Below are 21,326 nucleotides of genomic sequence, written 5' to 3' on the forward strand. Positions count from 1 at the left end.
TCCTAAAAAATCCTATTGTGACAAGGACGATTGTTCAAGTGGCCAAAACCTATCTGAGGCAATTTGTATCCAAGTGTGTGTGTTTATCCCACTATTCAAGTGTCACAACTGTTATCCCGTCGATGACAGATAACATTTAAATTGGCTGACAGCTTACCCTCTGTGCATGGATTATCTCGCTACTCTAGTTCCTTCACTTGTGCCAATGATTTTGTTTGGTTTCTCCTATTTGCAGTAAATCTTCCGTATCCTCAAACTCTCCAGGAGGTGGAGGTACCTATTGTTGACCAGCAAGTTTGCAACTCCCTTTATGGAAATAGTATTCTTTACGACATGGTCTGCGCTGGAAATTTGGAGGGAGGAAAGGACTCGTGCCAGGTACTGTTATTTACAGACAGCACATTTTCTTATAGAAATGGACACTACATTTGCACAGACAAACCGTTTTACTGTGATAAAGCTACACTGCATAGAAATTATATTGTGAGGAAATCGGGTTTCTGTGAATAATGATGATTTGAGCATCACCAAGTAAAGTGTTTTTTTATTTGTTTTGATCCAATTCAAATCTTTGTTTCCATCACAATTAAGGGGTATATTCACAATACCGTGTGATTACTACTGCAAGAGTAGCGTAACAGAACTTTTAACATCACAGCCTATCGCGGGAAAATTACCCGGTGTCAACGTGGAATTCACAACTTAGCGGTACCATGCGATAGTCTGCCGAAACCGCTACCAATGCTCGCGATACAACCACCTCTACGGTGATAAAAACACAAACCCCAACATGAAAAAACCTGTGATGGGCCAAAGCGTGATAAGAAAACAGTGACAGCCAGCGTGGGGGCAGCAAAACTCACGCGCAATACGGGAAAAAGCACAAGAACATACGGAAAATGCCGTAGAACAAAGTACATCAACAGCGGAGTACCACAGATGCACCCTGGCCAACTGCAGAGGACAACATGTACACCACAACATCCAAGCACCGTGGAAGAAAAGAACAGACAGGCACACCTCATGAAAGAAACCAGTGGCAGACAAATCAGAGCCGCAGGAGCGACACACCAACTGTGCAGCATACGCCCATAAGCAGAATTGCACCTCGACATTGACAACACAAATGTGCACAACCTAGCAAATCACAACTGAAACCGCAGGGAAATGTAACATGACAATGTACAAGTACAACCTTGAACCTGCAAATATGGTTTAATCAAACATGCAGTGCAATTGGACATCTTCTACTGTCCCATGATTGCCATGGACGGTCACAATGTGATGTGCTCATGAGAAGTAAGTGTCAATGATGGTGTTCCTACGAGCCATTCCTGCCACAGCTGCAGTGGGATGTGGGCCATCTGCCCCATCACCACCATCATCATCCGGTACCTCTGGAACTGGTATCAATGGAGACCTGGTGCGAACACAGATGTTGTGCAACACACGACATGCAACGATCAGCTTGCACACAATGTCCGGGCTGTACAGGAGCTTCCCACCAGTGCCGTCCAGGCACCTGAAATGTGACTTCAACATGCCAAATGTGCATTCCACGAAGCCCCTGGTGCGTATGTGGGTCGCTTTGTACTGCCTCTGGGCTGGTGTGTTAGGGTCTCGGAGGGGTGTCAACATCCAAGGGCAGCGTGCATATCCTTGATCACCTGTGACAGTGCAGGGAGAAAAGAGTCAATACTTGGTTCTGCAGGATGTCATGGCAGGCCCACCAATCCAGTGACGCCTGTGCTGGCTGTGTGTGGGGTGAGTGGAAGCCAGCCCTCAGGGAGTAGCTGGTGCTGGCAACTACACCAACAGTCATCAGGCACTCAGAAATGCAATGTCAGAGCTACAAGGGGGAATGAGTCGAGTTGCAGGAAACTACCACTAAAGCGGCAATAATGGGCTTGATAATATGCCCTTGAGAATTTCTAATAGAAGCCCATATTCTCGTGTGAACCTGGGCTTCTATTGGAATTCGCAAGAGCATATTATGAAGCCCATTATCACTGCTTTAGCGGCAGGAAAGCAGCAATAATTTTAACGCCGTTCTTGATAATATGCCCCTGAGTCATGCCCTGGACTGGAACTCGAGATCTGCTGAAAAGAAGTCACAGGTCAGTGTTGGTAAAGATTAGAAGCCCATATTCAAGAAGTTTGCTTACAGCGCCTGAAACTTCACACTAAGGGGCATATTTACAATATTTTTGCGTAGGGCAGCACCCCAAGCATTCTAGCTGCGCCGCCCTACATCAAAAGAAAAGGGCAGGAATGCCGTATCTACAACATACAATGCATTCCTTTCCTTTCTGCCAGCGCAGAAACTGTAGCCGAGCACCAACACAGGCACCCTTTCACCATGTATAAATGCCTGTCGCTAATTTTCTGATTACGGATGAGTTGGCCCATCTCTAGTCGACGTAGCCTTCAACTGTAATAACTTATTTTTGTTGAGTTCTGACTTCACAATGCCTGCTGACTGAGCCAGCGGTCCAGGGGAAGCAGGTCAGGGAGTATAATTATCACCTCAGTTTTAAACAATAACAACGAAAACCTGGCTTCCTCTTCTGCTCTGTTTTTGTAGATTAAAATTGGTGAAGAAGGAGTTGTTTATGGCAACATATTTATTTTTTGCACTCAATGCATCTTTCTACACATTCTAAGCTGCATTGCTTTTTCTCTGAGTGTATTAAAATAGTTGCAATATATTTTACAACAAATATCTGACTGCTGTTTGGTGAGCCTTATTTTACACTAGATAGTCTACTTGTATTCTTCATGTTTGCAAACATCCTTTCTCTACCAAATGAAAGAGCAACACACCAAGGATTTAAGCAATTTGTGGGAAGAGTAATGGTGTGAACATGTACTTTTAGGAAAAGAATAGTCACCGACGTACATTATGAGCATATTACAAGTCATCTCAGTGTCCATGACCCTCTAAAGGAACTCGACCTTCGGCCTTGTTCATCTATATGGTGACAGAACGCCTCAGTGACTTGTCCTTCACAGAGTCAGATGTATAAATAGCGATAACTCAAATGACGAGCAACAAGGCCCCGGGACCAGGCGGGGTTCCGGTAGACCTCTTTAAATCAAACACCAAGACATGGTCAAACATTTTGTACAACGTGTTTGTAAATGCTTGCCAATTGGGCTTGCCAAATACATGGGCAAAATCAGTAATAGTACCAATTTTCAAGAAAGGCAATAGAGGGGACCCAAGTTGTTATCGTCCGATATCACTTATAGACTCCTCTGTAAAGGTACTAGGAAGGGTTGTGCTCAGCCAACTAACTGGTTGGCTGGAGGAGACAGGCTCATTATCAGTAGCGCAGTATGGCTTTAGAAAAGGGATGGGAACTATAGACCAATGCCTAAACCTGCAGTTATTAATAGGAAAATACACAGTGGCAAAGAAGGGAACACTCTTCCTGGGCTTTATGGACCTCTCCTCGGCCTTTGTCCGAGTGAACAGGTCAAAGTTGTGGCCTATCCTCCTAACTTTGGGAGTCGATAGAAACATCGTCCACTTCTTAGCTGATTTGCACAGGGACCTATTTGCCACTGTGAGATATGACCAACATGGTAACTGCACTGAAGGGATACCGATTGCTTTGGGCGTCAGACAGGGCTGCATTCTGGCACCATTGCTTTTTACATTATACATTAATAACCTAGATTGCACTTTAACTGCCTCCAAGAAGGATATTCCCCATGCAGGGAAACGCATGATTCCCACATTGTTATATGCGGATGATGCCGCACTTTTAGCTAGAACGGTGGTGGGACTTCGGTTACTTTTAAATTCCTTTGCAGCCTTCATGAGATCATTAGATCTGGGTGTGAATTTCGCCAAATCCCATGTAACGGCTATTGGGCAGAGAAATTTAAAGGTGAGAACTATGTACTTTGAAGGAAACATATTAACGAAGGTGTCTACCATCCCATACCTAGGAGTTTTGTTTGACGATCGGGGCACCTGGGGAACCCAAATTCTAGCCAAAAAAAATGTCTTGATTAGGGCCACGTCGGCCGTTCTAGGATATACCAGGAAATTGGGAGCAAGACCAATGAAGGCACTCTTTAAAAAATATAGAGCAAAGTGCCTTTCACTTGCAATGTACAGGGCAGATTTGTGGGGCATCAAAAATGCTAAGGCGATCCAGACAGCTGAGGACAGGTATCTAAAAAATGTCTTATCTGTCCCGCAATCAACATCCAACTATATCGTCCACCAAGAATGTGGAATCGGTTTTGTGGAAGACGCAATTGCAGTAGCCCCGACCCTGAAACGGATAACGACCTGGTTAAATCCTGACTTAATATTAAATCATGAAATCCTGAAAGATTGCATGGCACTCGATTATGGGCATTGGATTACCTGGCTCAATTATATCTATAAGCTCTCGCGCAAGCTGGGTAGACCAGAACTTTATGATCACCCAGATAAATTATCCAAGGCTGACATAAAATGGGCTAAGGATGCATACCACTGTATTGCTACTACAGATAGAGAAGAGAGAGAGCTGGGTAAGGCAACCATAAGGGCTCACCAGTTGCGGATAACTACACCGCATATGGAACCATATTTGGGTATCGTCACAAATTCTAATCACCGATTCCTATTGACAAGATTTAGATTGAACCAACTTCATTGTTTGATTGGTGATAAGCCAGGCTGAAAGAGGGTTGAAGACCTCGGGGTCTGCTCCTGTGACAATTTTTCTGAGCAGGACACTTTGCACCTTATGTTCTTCTGTGTTCACCTTACCGATATTAGGAAGCGTTTTATCATTCCAATCCTAGCTAATAAGGGTTTCATGCAAGCTAGGCCAGCCTTACTTTACCTCCAAATGCTGACAAATGTATGGGAAATTTTTAACATTGCCACCTTCCTTGCTGCTGCTGTTAGAACCCTAAAGAGATTGAACTAATACTATGAAATTATTTATGTTTTAGCAACGTACTACTAAGATGAAATAAGCACCAATGGTTTTATCTGTAAATATGTACATGTTATGTATTAATCGTTTTTTTAATTATGTCCTTTTACTCACTGCGTAAAATTGTTTTATAGTATGCTTTTATGGTTTGTACTGAAACCGAATAAAGTGAAATTGACTGACTGACTGACTTGCAATACCATAATGTATGATGAAGTACATTATCCCATATATAATTGCATGACTCTACCTGTGCAGCACTATATATAGGACGGATTGCGTCTAAGGCACAGATTGTGTGCGTGTAGTAAACTCCTTGAAATAAAGTTGTCCACACGCATTGCATAAAGTTGTCTTCTTCATTTCCAACTCATGGCAGGCGTTAGCAGCAGGTAAACTCTGCGTTTACAATGACTCCCAACATCCCTTTTGCATCATTTATATATTTGGAACCTAGAAAACGGAACCTAATACACTCCATACATTCTATATCAGGAAAGAGGTGGAATCTGGGGCTCATGGTTCGATCACCGGCAGCAGGTCAGCCCAACACCATGTGACTCTGGGCAATAGCTTGGTTAATCTTCCCGACGGCCCCCAGCGCCGGGATGCCTTTGGGTAGCTGTACACGCTCTACAAATACTGGATTTATTTATTTACAGTAAACATAAGGTAACTTACCGAACACCACATAATCCCCCAATTAACCCCTTAAGTGCTGCTGACGGCCAATGGTCGTCAGCAGCGCTACCTCCCCAGTGCTGCGCACGACCATTGAACGTCCATTCAGCACTAGTTCTAATGGACAGCGCAGCACTGGGGAGAAATGTTTACACGCAGCTAAGGTGTTAAAAAAAAAGAAAGAAGAAAAAATATATATAATCAATTTCAATCACAAATTAACATTTCCACATTCTTAGGTTTCTTCACAAGCCTTACTTTTGAGGTCTTAACCACCATAGAGTCACATTTTTCCTCACCACCATTAGTGTCATCTTGTGCACCATCAATAGAAATCTATTGAGAACCCTCCTTGGACCTTTCCCCCTCGTCATCCACATGTCTACATGAATTTAAAGTTCCCTCAGAAACCGCTTACTCATTACAGTCATTTCCTGGGTTAGTGTCACCATCTGGGGCTAGACCATCATAATCCAACCACCAGTAGTTACCAGTAAAAGTTTCACTTTCTTCACCTTTGTCATGATTTTTTTAGCTGGTGCAAGGGTGCTCAAATGCCACACTTCACCATTGTCCAACAACGCTGTGTTATTCATTACTTTTATGACATTTTTAGGTTCACTAAACCTGCTTTCCCCTTTTTCTGCTTCCTTTGCACTTTTTACTTGTACCTATTGACCCACACACAAATGTACTTGTTTTGTACCATGTTTGTAATCGTAATACAGTTTGTTTTTCTTTTGAGGTTTCCAATATGCACTTTCTAACGTCCTGGATATTACACTCAACCATTTCACTTTTCCTCATCCAATCTGGATTTACCTTGGCGTGAAGTGTTCCGCGTCTCGTTAACGAGAACAGGCGTTTTCCATCAGTACCATGAGATGTAGTCCTGTATGCCCACACCACTTTCTTTACCTCACATTCCTATGAAACATTTCCCACTGGGATGATTTAGCACAGTGAATTTTTGTTCAATTCCAGGACCTTTTTAAGTATTCTTTCATTACAGAAGATTTAAACTGCACTCCATTGTCAGAAAGTTAGATTGTAGGGAAACCTTCCCTCAAAAACCCTTCATCAATAATAAAATCAGAGTCTTTGTGTTAACTAACCACCTGGAAAATGTATCCACCAAAATTAAGATGTTTTTACATGTACCATCCTGCTAATTGATTGGCCCCATTATATCCAAAGCTACCTCTTCCCAGGGTAACTTTGGTCAACCCAAATATTCTAACAATAGATTAAAGATTTTCTGGCTTGAAGGGGCATGGCCAGCAGCCCAGAATGGCAGATGTGTAGTTCGAGGGCTCCCGAGCCCTGTAATCCCCCATGATTGATGGCCTAGCAGTGGCCACTTGCTCTCAGTGTGTCGGTGAATCCCTGCCTTCAAATTTTGTGGCCATCCATACAAATCGGATGGGCACTATGAAGGGGGGGGGGCTTGCTTTTTTATACAACCGCTCCTTCAAAACAGAAATCATTTGTGCAGAAAGTCTGGAGGGTGCGGATGTCCTAGGGGTAAGTTTTACTCTACTACCGAATGTTTGGTAATACTCCTAGTCTACCGCCCCCCACACACATCCCCAGGCTTTGTTGACACTTTCCTGGAACTAGTTCATGACCTTCGGTCGCCATATGAAGGACTGGTGGTAATGGGAGACTTCAACTTCCATTGGGAGAAATCTCATAAAGACTGTCAGGCAAAACAGTTAGATGAGGCCATGACTTCATTGGACCTCGGTCAACGGGTTGTGGGCCCGACACATGAGAAAGGTCACATATTAGATCTAATCTGGACGGCTGCCCCGTGGCTCAGTCCAATCATTTTTTCCCCCTGTTCATGGTCAGATCACCATTTATTGCAGGGCTATCTTACATTTCCAGGGCGAGTGGAAAAGCCATCATCAGGCTGGAAAGTCCTAAGAATAAGAACGGAGCAGAGGATCTGATAGACACTCTAAAGACCTCTGTCTCACTCAAGCAAACTGAGGGCGACATAGAGGTTGCATGCCTCAATTTGACATCAAAACTTGAAAGGGCCATCAAAGCTACTGCACAGGCCCGTAGGGTGAGAATTGTCGATAGGGGCAAAGGGGCTCCATGGTTCAACGACACCCTTAGGTTAAGGAAGCGAGCTCTGCGCAAAAGCGAGAGAGCATGGCGCAAAGAGTATGAACCTAGTGCACAAGCTATGTATGTGCAGGCATTCGCTATTTATAAACAGGCAATCATCTCTAGGAAAGCGGAATTCTATGAGGGTAGAATCGCTGCGGCAAGAAACCCCCAGAAAGAAACTTTCAAGGTCCTGACAGAGTTAAGGAAAAACAAGGAGCAGAATCTTTCCTTCACTCAGGATGACTGTCACACATTTCAGTCTTTCTTTACCAATAAAATATTGGATCTTTTGACAGAAATACATCACACCCCGAGACTTGACTGCTCTGTGTGCCCCTCATTGACAGCTCCTCTGATTGCCCACCCCCTTAGCAGGCTGTCTCCTATCACTAAGGAGATGCTGGCAGGCCTGATGGGGCGAGTAAAGTCAGGGTCACCAGTGGACCCTTGCCCTCCTAGGATATTTAAGCTAGCCTTACCTGGAATAGAGGACGATGTACTCTCCCTCCTCAACAGGTCCCTGGAAACAGGACTGGTCCCTACTAATTTTAAGAAGGCTCGTCTGATCCCGCTTTTGAAGAAGCCGGGTGCAGATTCTAAGATTTTGAAAAATGTTAGGCCTATTTCACAGCTACCTGTTTTAGCTAAAATACTCGAACAGCATGTTCTCACACATCTCTCTCGCCATCTTGAAAACAATCAGTTGCTAGAACAGAACCAGGCTGGCTTTAGGGCCCACCTCAGTGTGGAATTGGTCATGCTTTCCATGCTCGATGATCTGAGACGCAGGGCAGACAAAAAGACCCTGTGTGGGGTGTGTCCAAGATGGCGGCGTGATCGGACGCAGGTCTCTGAGGCTCCCTGCCCGATCCCGCCTAAAAGCACTTACATGCACTGCCTGATCTCCCTGAAGCACAGGAAATAGCTGAGGACAATAACGAACACGGCCGTGACCCCAGAACTCAGCCGCCCAGTCAGCGGGCAGCGTGGGAGGCCCCGGGAGCCAGGGACACCGGATCGCGGCCATGTAATGGTGGCCGCCTCGGAGCAGTGATTGGCCAAGCGCTCGCTGTACCGGCCTCCCCCAGCGACGAGACGAGCTGATCATCTGAGGAACTTGACGAGTGGAGCCCCCGCCGATATCGCTAGTACTTCGGCCCAGATCGACGCGCATTCCGGTTGCCGAGACCAGGCCGGTGGTGAGGAGCGGACCGGCCGGGAGTCGCGAAAATCGAGGCCCCGGCTTCGGGCCGTCTGCATCAACGGTCGCGGCCCTACCGGCGCGCCCCTACAGCGAGGGAGCGGACCCCGCCGAAGGCGGACAACGCAGCGACGCCCTTCCAGCACTGCAGTGACCCTGTGGCCCCCACGGGTACAGAGAGAACCTTGAGGGGGAGCTGAGAGGAGCCGTGGGGCCGAAAGTGCAACGGAGAGCCGCCCCCGAGCCAGACACAAGAGGAAGGTGAGGAGATAGGAGGTGGGTGCCGCGGCAGAGGCCCGGGGGGCACAATCGAGCTCCCGGTGAGGGGGCTGGTCGAGGGCCTGAGGGTCGGACCGCACTTATGCATTGGGAGGTGGGATTGCGCTCACTCCTGCAGAACCTACCGGAGCCTGAACTCACTTGCCCTTGCCGATCTGTGCTGGCCGGGGATTCTACGAGGGAGACGTGTGGCCGCTTAGAATAGAGGGCCGCTCTCGCTGCACTCCTGTCTGGCTGTGACTGCTGCCCTCTTTGGGTGCCCGACCACTCTTTGACTGCCCCCGGTGCGGCTGACCCTGCCGCTACACTGCTGACCAGCCTGTGGTACCCACCCTGTGGACATTAACTTCGGTAAGCCAAAAGAATCGTGGTGTGCCTTGGCGGTTACGCGGCAAAGGTCGGTCCTTGCCCGCTGCTGCGACCCCGGGTGGGGTGAATGGTGAGCCAACCCCGGGATAGCAAAACTCGCCCCTGATCTTAACGCATCGGACTTCAGCACTCACCTCTGACCGCTGAGGCCCACCGCCCATCAGTGGGGCTGAATACAACACGGCGGGACTGAGAGGAAAGAAAGGGCCCCAGACACTCCCTTAACTATTGGCCAAGGCTCAGCCCAAGCCCAGTAAAGACCCACCCTCCCATGTGCCCACGAAAACTTAGCCGGCGTCGGGGGACGACCAGACACCCATCACCAGATCGTTCCTGGAGACGTTGTTTAACTCCCTCAGAGATTACTTCAAGTCCTTAAAACAGGATGCAGCGGGAGAGGTCCGAGAGCTCCGGCGAGACGTGGAAAGCCTTGGGGAACGGGTGGTGGCCATTAAAGAGGCGGACCAGACCAGAAGCGACGAAATCGTACAGCTCCAGCAAGAGGTCCTGCGGCTCACAGACCAGCAGCTGGACCTTCAGGCCCACGCAGAAGATCTTGAAAACCGCTCTCGTCGAAACAACATACGGGTCCGGGGGTCCCTCAGAAAACGGAGGGGACCGACGTCACAGGGTACTTGCAAACCCTATTCAGGACCATTCTGGGGGAGCCAGCAGACTTTAACATCCGGATTGACAGGGCACATAGGGTTGGGCTACCTAGGCGTGCCTCTGCTCCGCCACCAGACATCTTGGCCTTCCTCCCTGATTTCCCGCTAAAGGAGCGAATTCTCCGGGAGGCCCGACGAGCACAGCCCATTCAATTTCAGGGTGACCCCATAGCCTTATATCAAGACCTGTCGGCCATTACCCTGCAAAAGCGAAAGGAATTTAAGAAAGCAACAGACTTCCTGCGGCATCACGAAACCCCCTACTCCTGGGGCCACCAGTTTAGACTAATATTTAAATGGAATCAAAAGTTACACCAATTGCGTTCACTTAAAGACACTTGCACCCTCCTGGGGCTTGACCAAGAAGATGATGAGCCCACGCCGAGCGCTTCGCGGGTCCCGTCTTGGGGGGGCTTGCACACGGTGGGCCGCAGGCGGTTCCCTTCACACCGCTTGAAACCAGACGCCTCGGTCATCACACAGGAACGAGCAACAGCGGTGGCGGAGGTGGCCAAAGAGACTTCTTCCTCTGAATGATTGGTATTCCTGTTCGGGAGATCACTTAAAGCTCCCATCTTATCCGTGCGATGGGGGGAGTCGGGTGGGGGGCCGAAGTGGTCGCCACTGGATTTGACCCGTGTAAGAAACATTACCACAGCCCTGTGTGGACTAACAGGACTGGGACTATACCTTCTATTGGTTTGGGGTTGGGGTACCGGGAGGTGGGAGGGGGGATGTTCAAGTAGATTTGAGACACTGGAGTTTGAACCTGAACGAAGAGTTTGACAGTTGGGGTGTTTTGGGGGGGGGGGGGGGGGGGGGGGCGGTGGGATGGTGGGTGGGAACCAGTGTGCCGAAAGGGGATTGTTACCAGCGGAATTGTTATGCCTTATAATTATTCTTCACTGATTTGCCTCGCTCTACGTGAGCTTCTAAATGTGCTCACATCCGCAAGGAGTATTTCATATCCACTTTCCATGCGGTCTAAGGTTTCAAAGGCTCATCTTATACTGATTAGAGGAGAGGGGGTGCTGGTACGTCAGTGGGGAGTTGTTGTTGAGGTACGGGGGCTTTTGGGGGGGTGGGGAGGCTCCGGTGTGTTTGGTTCACGAAGGCAGTTGGTGAGGGAGCTCAGAGGGGCTCCGGTCAAGGGCACAGCAAAAGCAAGGAAGGGCCCCATCTTTCCCATGGCTACTGAGGCTATACAGGTGCTAACCCTAAATGTCAAGGGCCTCAATAATCCCGTCAAGTGGCGAGCAGTGCTCTCGTACTTGGAGAACTCAGGGGCGGCGATCTGCCTCCTGCAGGAGACGCACTTGCTAGCCAAAGACTGGCACCGTATGTGCTGGACAGACCACAGTAGCCAGAACACACCCATATCCATGGCGACATACACCTCTGGTGTATGGAGTCTAGTGGACAGAGGACGCAACCATGTCACCCCAGCCAGTGGGGGATGTCACAGAAATGTTGCCTGTTACCCCCGTAAGCATGACCGGAGTGGGATGGCCCAGCATACGACATGCCAGCATAGGGATGTGAATAAAAAGCACGTAGCCCTGTGCATGGTCCTCTTCCAGAAAGTGCCATGTCTCTCCCAGGGGGGCGCCCCTCAGCCCCCACGAGGCCGACGCTGTCCTTGTGAGCGGAGTTGCCTGCGATGATGTGCACCTGTCGGACCCCAGCATGCTGGACCACGAACCCATCAGGCCTGGGGGCAGTGACCTTGGCAGCCTCCTCAGTCCATCACGGCTTCCACGGATCAGGCCCTCTTTATTCCTTTCCCGTTGAAGTACTCTACTGCCTCCTTCTGCCTACTCTTCGGCCCAGTAGGTCCCTAATGTGAAACTGTGTCCTGAGTCCTGAATGGCAGTTACCCCAAATCCGGACCAGCGGTCATAACACCAGACTCCCCCCAATCAGTAAGGCAAAGTTCTAAATGAGCTTCTTGCGACATATGGTGCCACTAACCCTGTTCAACGCCAGCTGGCTACATGTGGTGCCACTAACCCTGTTCAACGCTAGCTGGCAGTACGTGGATGAGGGACCAGGACTACCCTGTGGACCAGTAGGTCCCACATCCAGCACCTAGTCGCAAATCAGGAATGGCAGAGTCCACACCAGTGGTCGAACGGAGAGCAGTAAGAGGAAGATGCGGCTTAGTCCGGATGAAAGCCGGGTCATAGTCACGGAGGTGACCGAACACGTGGTGCCACTGAACCTAAACTACACTGGCCGGTGGGGCCATCCAACCTATGCCGGCGACAAGTAGATCACTGATTTAGAAATGAACATCTGTTATTCAAAGGCAGAATACATTTCATCGTACGCACGGAGATGCTTAAGAGGATGACGCGTTGCAGTACGGAAGGAACAGGATCATCGTTACTGAGGTGATCGAATACTACCGACAACTGCCCTTGTGTCACTAACTCTGTGCCTCGAGAGCCAATGACACGTGGCTGTGGGCCACTGCTGCGCACTGGCTCCGGCCTACACTGCAGGCCCAGTAGGTCACAGAGTCTTGATTTAGCAATGATGGAGTTCATATCAGTGTACCGTCAGCATTGCAGACTGCACTCTCTCTCAGCACCTGTGCCACTAAGTCTGTTCCCCGGCATTCTTGGACACTCACTGGTCGTACATTTGTGGCATTTGAGTCTATGGACTAGGGGCTAGTTTTCATCCTCATGTAGCTGATATCGAATTGTTGGTGAAAACGGAGGTTGCACTTTCCACTCCTCCATTTGCTGCTTCCATATAACATCAGACCTTCCGCATCATGCCCTGGAGGACAGCTTCCACTGTCCCCCGAAACACTCCGCAACATAGACCTCGGACATTGTTGAGGATCCGCTCAGGTCGAATGGCCCATCTGACTGCACCGCAAGTCAACCTCCTGTGGCTGGGTGCCTGTGCCGGCGGCAGTGCATCCGGGGCCATTAACTCTGTCCATTAACTACCCTAAAAAAATGACCAGTAATGCAAAAAAGAACTTCAAGCACAGTACTCTAACACAACACCCGGAAACACCCATTGTAGAAAACTACCACTCAGCAATCCACAGCAACATGAAAACAAACTTCATTTTTTACACTAACTGCCCGGCTAAATGGGAAAACACCTTGTCTCTTCACCTTCAAGTCGCCAAGTCAGTAATCATTCCCTATGGTGAAAAAATCTCCACTACCATATCCCCGACCATCAAAGGGGAACTCACCATTTTCATCTACAGAACTGGAACCATTCTCATACAGGCCACCGACCCGCACCTCACCACTTTTGATCGCCACTTCCCCACACTTCTCTCCTTGTTAACTCAACTGAGCCATCAAACCCTATAACCCCTATCCCCCATCACCCTCACTAATAACATGGAACTGATCAAATCTCCCTGCCCTGAAGACTCACTCCTCAACTCATGGACATCCTCCATCACTCACTTCAATCACACTACTCCTATCCTTACTTTCCGTTGCCAAACACCCACCATTATCACATCAACTGATCACACCAGGAGCAACAAACTCACAACTAACAAACCCCACAAGGCCGATCTTGACATCTTGGTCTCTAATCCTAGCCCTCCTGCGACTGAAATCTCCACAGGCACTCCCCTCTCTACCCCATATAATCTGAACCCTCCCTCACAATCTTCCCCTATCACCTACACAGACCCTGTTCCCCCGACCCTCACTTCCCCCTTGTCCAAAGTCATCTCCAGCCCAGTGGTCACTCTTCCCCCTTCTTCCACTGCTCACTCCCCTTCCGCTGTCTCACTCCCACATACACAACCTGCCTCCACCACTAATCTCTCTGACATTCCCCGGAACTCTGACGTCCTTCCTAGAATTTCTCTCCCTCCTCTCTTGGACACTAGTCTCACTTCTCCTCCTCTGAAGTCCTCGAATGGGAACATCTCAAATCCGGCTCCCTGCGTCCAACATCTCCCCTCTCCTAATCCCACGGACTCCTTCCAATCCCTGACCCCTGTTCAACCTCCCTCCAGAGACCCAAGTCATTCTCTGCCCCTCCCTAAAACCTTTAACTTTTTCAGCTTAATAACACAGCAACTGAACAGAATGGAGCTGAAAATTAACTCCCTTGCTGCTTATTTCCTATACTTACAACAAGACCTTCTCAACAGGTCCAAGCCACCGTGCCCCCTCCCCCGCGTAGTTTTGATCCTACCCCCTCAATGCCTCTCCCATGGCCCCACAGAGCTCTCCTCGACCCTCCAGTCCATCAGCAAGTCAGGCACTTCATCCCAACTGGGATCACCAACCTTTTTCGGTACCGAAACCTGATGAGATCAACGACTCTTACCTCGCTTTGAGCCAGAAGTCAGCCCCTTTCCACATCCCTGTTATTATTGGCACTAACAGAATCCCTAAAGCTGTCCACTCACCTAGACCTCCTACTCCATATTCCTCTATCCATCTAACTCCCCCCCATCATAGAGGCTCCCCGCCCTCTCTCTTGCATGCTCCTAAACTGCAGATCAGCAGTACAACACGCCACAGACATTGCTGAAGCTCTACTCGCTGAAGAAATTGACATCGCTTTCCTCACAGAATCCTGGCTCAATGTCCACTCCACCCCCATTCTTGACATTCTCACCCCTCCAGGGTAGACCATTATCAGAAAAGACAGGCCGATCAAAACTGGGGGCGGGGGACTAGCCATCATTCACAAAGCTGGAATACAGATTGCCAAACTCAAACCTGCAGAATGCCTATTGTTTGAATACCTGGGTGTCAAACTCACTGCCAAGGGCACCTTACCCATCAGTTTCCACACCATCTACCATCCTCCTGGAGAGCGTACCCTTTTCCCCGATCAACTAACAGACCCAATAACACAGTTCTCCTTGACAGACACTAAAGACGTGTTCCTGGGTGACCTCAATATCCACTGGAACGACCCAGAAGACTCCACTGTCCTGAACCTATCCAACCTATTGGAAATCTATAACCTCAAACAACTCTGCAATAAACCACCTCACAACAAAGGAGTAATACAGGATGCCATCATTACCAGCAATGAACTGGTCTCTCTGAGAGCGATTTCTCCCATTGACTGGTCCGACCACCACCTCATTTGTTCAAGATTGACACACTTGTTGTGACGTCAAACCTAAACTCTTGACCAGAAACATCAAAGAAGTCCCTTTATCCGAACTTGAATCCAGGATTCATGCCCATCTTCAACTCCAACCTTCATCATGGACGGCTGATGACCTCACTACACACTTTAAATAAAAAATGACAGAGGTTTTAGACCAAGTAGCTCCACTCAAACTCACTGAGGCGAATCAAATATAAACCCTGGTTTAACATGGATCTGTATGATGAAAGGCGTCAACTCAGACAAACAGAAAGGTCTTGGAAACTTAACCCCTCAACCTTACACCTAGCGCAATTTAGATCTGCTCAGCTGGCATACAAAAAACAGATTTTCAGTGAAAAGGCGTCTTTTTTCTGAAGCCAACTAGATCTGGCGAAAAACAGACCAAGAGAACTCTTCAACATTGTCAAAAGCCAAACTAACTGCACTCCCTCTCAAGAAATCGAAGCCACCAATGAGCAATGTGAAGAAATTGCCACTTTCTTCACTAATAAAGTCTCTAAAATTGATCAATCCTTCATACAAACCGCTAACCCTCCTTCCCTCTTAACCTGCCCCCCTGCAACCACCCTTGACCATTTAGAAAGAGTTCTTAACAAGGACAATCAGACCTGCCTCCAGCTAAAAAACAATGCGCATTGGTCCGACTTTGAGCTAATGTCGGAAAACGAGGTCTTCAGTATAATCTCTAATCTAAAACCTTCCTCCCACACTATGGACCCCCTCCCATCCATAATTATAAAAGAACTCAACCACACCATTTCCACTTTCTGGACAAAAATCATCAACGCCTCTCTCACCTCAGGCTGTGTCCCAGACTCCCTTCAACTAGGACAAATCACACCCATTCTCAAGAAACCTGGCGCAGATCCTAATGTTCTTAAAAACCTCAGACCTATCTCTAACCTCCCATTCCTTGCAAAAACACTGGAGAAATGTGTTCTACACCAACTCAATAAACACATTGATAAGTTCAACCTCCTTGAAGCCTTTCAATCAGGATTCAGGAAAGTCTGTAGCATGGAAACGGCTATACTCAACGTCTCTGACGACATTCACAAGGCCTTAGATGAAGGTGATGCCTGCCTACTCATCCGTATTGACCTATCTGCGGCATTCAACACAGTAAATCATCCAGCTCTTCTGGAGACCTTGTCGAAATGCTCCAGCATCAATGGCACAGTACTAAAAGGCCTGCTCCAGACCTTTGCAAAGATTGGCGGCTTTTGTACATGATCCCCATTGGATGGTGTAAGCCGGGTCATAGGGGAGTGTTAGGGAACTCGGCAAGTTATCTCACATCCCCCCGCCACCCCAATGGGGTGTTATAAACAGAGCCCTTGCCTTGTTCTAAGCTGAGTAGCCTTTTTCATGCCCTGATTGTCCGCTTATAAACATTGCTTGGGGTACACTGCACGCTAGTCAATCAGGAGGTACTGGGGGCATGTGTTGGCTCGCTGTGATCTTGGAGGCGAGGGCGAGTACAACAATGAATATGCTTAGACACCTGATATCCAGGCATCTTTCCATCCACCACTATCCTAGTGGCTTTCCCACTCTTACAAATCTCCCCCCCCTTTTAAAGCTGGCACCCGGTGCGTCTCTCTCCCTCTCATTCACAGGTACCGTACCTTATCGTGCTGCCCCATGGGAACAGACTGCGGGCCCATTAGGGACTCCCCTAGGCTAAGGATTAGCCCTTGTATTCCATCCCTTGTGACATCTTCATCCTATTTCTGTTTTCTAACCTTTATATTGTACATATGTGACTATGGGCAAATACTGCTGAGATGCCCTCTGATTGTGTTTCTGATTTCAGTGTGTGTGTGTATTCACTTTGGAGAGCTATGGTGATCGATTGATCTTGAGATCACGCCACTGTAAATGTTTGGCTTATTTATGTACATTTCTTCTAGGTCACCACACTAGGGCAGGACCTCCTGGCCTGCCCCCTTACTGACCCAGCGAGGTTGTATTTTTTACCTTTCTTTCTCCTTGTTGTTTTTCATCACTGTGTAGTACTGAGCACCTCAGGTCCTGAAGAATTGTCAGTTGGGCAAGAAACATGTCGACCTAATCAGAGGGTTTGAGGTAGTCCGCGGTGCACCTTACAGTCCCTATCTCCCCTCCCACTCCTTTAATCAAGGGAGTCAGCCACGTGAATAAAGGTCCTTGTGGACTGACCCACCTTTTTTTAAACCACCACTCCCTCACGACTACACTTTCACTTGACCCCTCACACGCACACAACCATTGGCTGGAAAAAAAGAACTCCGACAAAGAGCGCCTATTAGGCGCCCGTCAGACATTGCAGCGCCAGTCTGACGAGGAGCAGGAGGCCAATGATGAAGCATGACATCTAGCTCACTGGGTGTGTGAGGTCTTCTAGTTCCAACAAGGGAACACCCAGTTCCCTATCTTTGCTCTCCTCCTCTACACACACACACTGTCTTGTCTATCCCCCGGGGAACTTTGTACCTTTTGTTGTGTATGTACGCACTGTACCCCATGTTCGCTGGGTGTATGGTGCGTACACCTTGCGATCATGGGGTCCAGTGCGTATACCCCATGATTGCAGGGATACGATTGGGTGGCTGTCCGTACAAATCGCCCTTACCTGACGTGGACCATACGAATCGCGTCCTCATACCCCGGTCCGGATTGTACTTGTTGGGTCATACGGCATGTTTACGAATCGTACGGTTCACGGTTTCAGCCTTGCAATTCGTACGGTTCGCAACGATTCAGACGGATTGATGAGATACGGATAGTACTACGCGATTCGGACAGACGTGTACGATTCGTACGGAGAGGGCTCCAGATACAATTCGGACGGATGCTTTTTTTCTCGAATCGGAATCGGCCCCTTAGTTTTGTTTTCCTAGAGTTGGTACGCTTTGCTTCTACGCTTGATTCACATGTTAATGAAACAGTATTGATACTGGAAGAGTTATCATTGATGTCTGCATTGTTTGTTGTATTAATTTCATTGCTCTTTATTTTTTCGCTATATTGTTGTCTCCTTGTTGTGTTGAACCTATGGGCAAAAGTGAAGATCTGTTCATTTTCATAGTCTGCTAAGTCACACGCAAACTTATGATTTTTTCGTCATGTTTTTTCAGTCTCTCTTTTATAGCCTCCTTAGTTTTTGTAATGTAATCAGTTGTATCAAGCTTGCTCAATTCATCATTTATTTGATCTATTTCCTGCAGAATTTTCAGGCGATCAATATTTGCATATTTGATTAAGATATTTACAAGATTCATTAAAGCGGCGAGGTTACTCTCCCCCACTCACGCAGCATGTTCGGAATAGGTTTATCAAAACTGGGGGCGAGTAGAATTCTTAATCCCCGTGGGACTCTCCCTTTGTTCAGCATACTTGGAAAGTTATTTGTGTTCCCACCACTTGGTGATCTCCAATGTCATTTTCTTCTCCAAATTTCAAAGCAGCGACTTTGCATCTGTCTCTTTGTTACCTCCCATACTTGGCAGCTGTGATGGATTGGCAGAGGTGCTTGGCAGATTTCCAAACACCTCCTCTGCCGCCATTTCTCTCTCTCATACCATTTCTGCAGACATCGTGGGTTGTTTTTAAATTATGTTTGCTATGCAAGTCAGTGGTCCCTAGACTTGCCGTTCAAATGCCAGCTGTACTGTCTCTCCCCACCTACGTCTTGTGCCAGAATTACTCACCACCGAATGATGCTCTCCAACGGGTCCTCACCATAAAATCTAATTTAAAAGAAATTCTATTATAAACATTCTATTATAAATTAAAACATTAAACTATTTAAAAATCTTCAAACTTAAATTGACCACTCCATTGAGTGCAAAAGTAGGGAAAGTGTTGGATAGTGTAGGGGTAAAAATGACTATTCCCACTCCAGTGAGTGTCACAGTGGGGTAAATGTTAGACAGCAGAGGGGTAAAAATTACTATCCTCACTCCAGTGAGAGCAACGGTAGGGAGTGTTGGATAGCAGAGGGGAAAACACTACTATTCCCACTCCAGTGAGTGCAACGTTAGGGAAAGTGTTGGATAGCGGAGGGGAGAAAACTACTATTCCCACGCCAGTGAGTTCAACAGTAGAGAAAGTGTTGGATAGTGGCTGGAAAAGATTTACTATTCCCACTCCAATAAATGTAAAAGTAGGAAAAGTGTTTCAATAGCGGACGAGTAAAAATGACCATTCCCACTCTAGTAAGTGCAATAGTAGGGAAAGTGGTGGATTGCAGAGAAGTAACAATTATTATTCTCACTCCAGTCAGTTCAAAATTAAAAACAAAGAACAGTTTAACAACAATAAAAGTATATTAAAAAACAAAATGAATTAAAAAATATATAAATATGTTAAAAATTCAAATACAAATATATTTAATATTAAAAAATGTAAAAATACATATTGAAATGTTAAATACATATAACAAATACCTACAAATAGTATATTCAATAAAATAAAAAATCATTTCCAAACAAACACATTTTATTAATTACAAATTATTTAGAAACAAAAAGATTATTTATTACATAAATGTACTTTTTTTATTTCCTACCCTATAACACCACACATCTAAATTAAAAAAAAATGTTCTCCCTCAACTTTCATAATTAATTACCAATTAACAAAATATTATAAATGAAAAAACAAATTAAAACTCATAAAAAATATTTACCTTCCCACACTTTACCCCTATAATCCCCACAATGCACAGCTAAAAGTAAATGGTAGCACAATTGTTTACACAATTTAAACTTATTTTCAATTAAAAAACTAATGCTATTTAATAACTTATTATAAAGTAAGTAAAATTAATTTGCTCCCGACACTGTACCCCTATAACAATAAAACCACACACAAAAATATAAACAAATACACTTATTAAATATTAATTGAATAATTAATTAACATTAATGATCAACTCCTTTTTAGTTAATTAATCAAAAAATTACTTCACACCCTTTACCCCTATAAACCCCACAACCCACACCTAAAATTAAATACACAAATTCCATTTTTAATTCTCTATTAATTAAATAATGTTAACTAACACCTAATTAATTAATTTAACATAAATTACTTCCCACCCTTTACCCCTATAAACCCCACAACCTGCACCTAAAATTATTTACACACTTTTCATATTTAGTTTTCTATCAATTAATTAATATTGATTAAGAACTAAGTGGGTGATTATGATGGCGGACAGACTTAAGTCAATACGCCATCGTCCTGGGATAGGGACCGCCAGCCTATATGGCGGCGGTCCCGCACATGAAATTACAATGCGACCACCACTGTTGCAGTCGCATTGTGCATGTTTACCAGTGCGGCGGGTGCTGCTGGCTGCTGCACCTGTCGCAATGGCAAACATGCATGTTGTGCACTTCCCTGCACTACGTGCAAGCACCATGCAGTGCCTGCCACCTGGTGCAGGAAACTTTAGGGGGGCACCATATGTGGCCCCCAAGTGCAAAATTAACATGCCTCTGAACAAGGTGGGCCCACAATGGGCCCCCAAAGTACATCCCTGCCAGCCTTACATTGGCGGTTGAACCACCATAGACAGGCTGGCAGGGATGCATCATCTAAATATGGCGCCAGTGCCTGCTAGACACCGCCACCATGTTGAGGAAGCAGGGTGGGTCAGACAGGCAACGGTAACGATTGCCTGTGTCGGCCCTATGATGGACGGCTTTCTGCCTACCAGGCATACTGCCCACCATCCTGATCTGGTGGGTGGTAATTGGCCGCACAATGGCGGTGAACTCGCCACAGGTAGGCTGCCGGTGGTGGGTTCGCCGCCATTATAATCACCCCCTAAGTTTTAATTATTTAAAATTAATTACTTCCCACCCATTACCCCATAAACCCCACAATTCAAAAAAGTTCACACAATTGCCATAATTAGTTATCAATGAATTAGTTAATATA

At 46.8% G+C, this 21,326-nt stretch overlaps 1 protein-coding gene across 2 annotated transcripts in view; it reads left to right on the plus strand.

The window, feature by feature from the left end:
* The window catches only part of LOC147703583 (uncharacterized), a 1,699,045-nt gene that overhangs the window by 1,385,759 nt on the left and 291,960 nt on the right, over positions 1-21,326 (plus strand). For both annotated transcript variants that reach the window (XM_086931923.1, XM_086931924.1), the window contains exon 23: positions 236-378. In XM_086931923.1, coding sequence (XP_086788049.1) covers positions 236-378 — 143 coding nt within the window. The remainder of the gene's footprint in view (positions 1-235; positions 379-21,326) is intronic.

This window comes from Lissotriton vulgaris, chromosome 7 (assembly GCF_964263255.1).
Source record: "Lissotriton vulgaris chromosome 7, aLisVul1.2, whole genome shotgun sequence".
In the NCBI taxonomy this organism is placed as follows: domain Eukaryota; kingdom Metazoa; phylum Chordata; class Amphibia; order Caudata; family Salamandridae; genus Lissotriton; species Lissotriton vulgaris.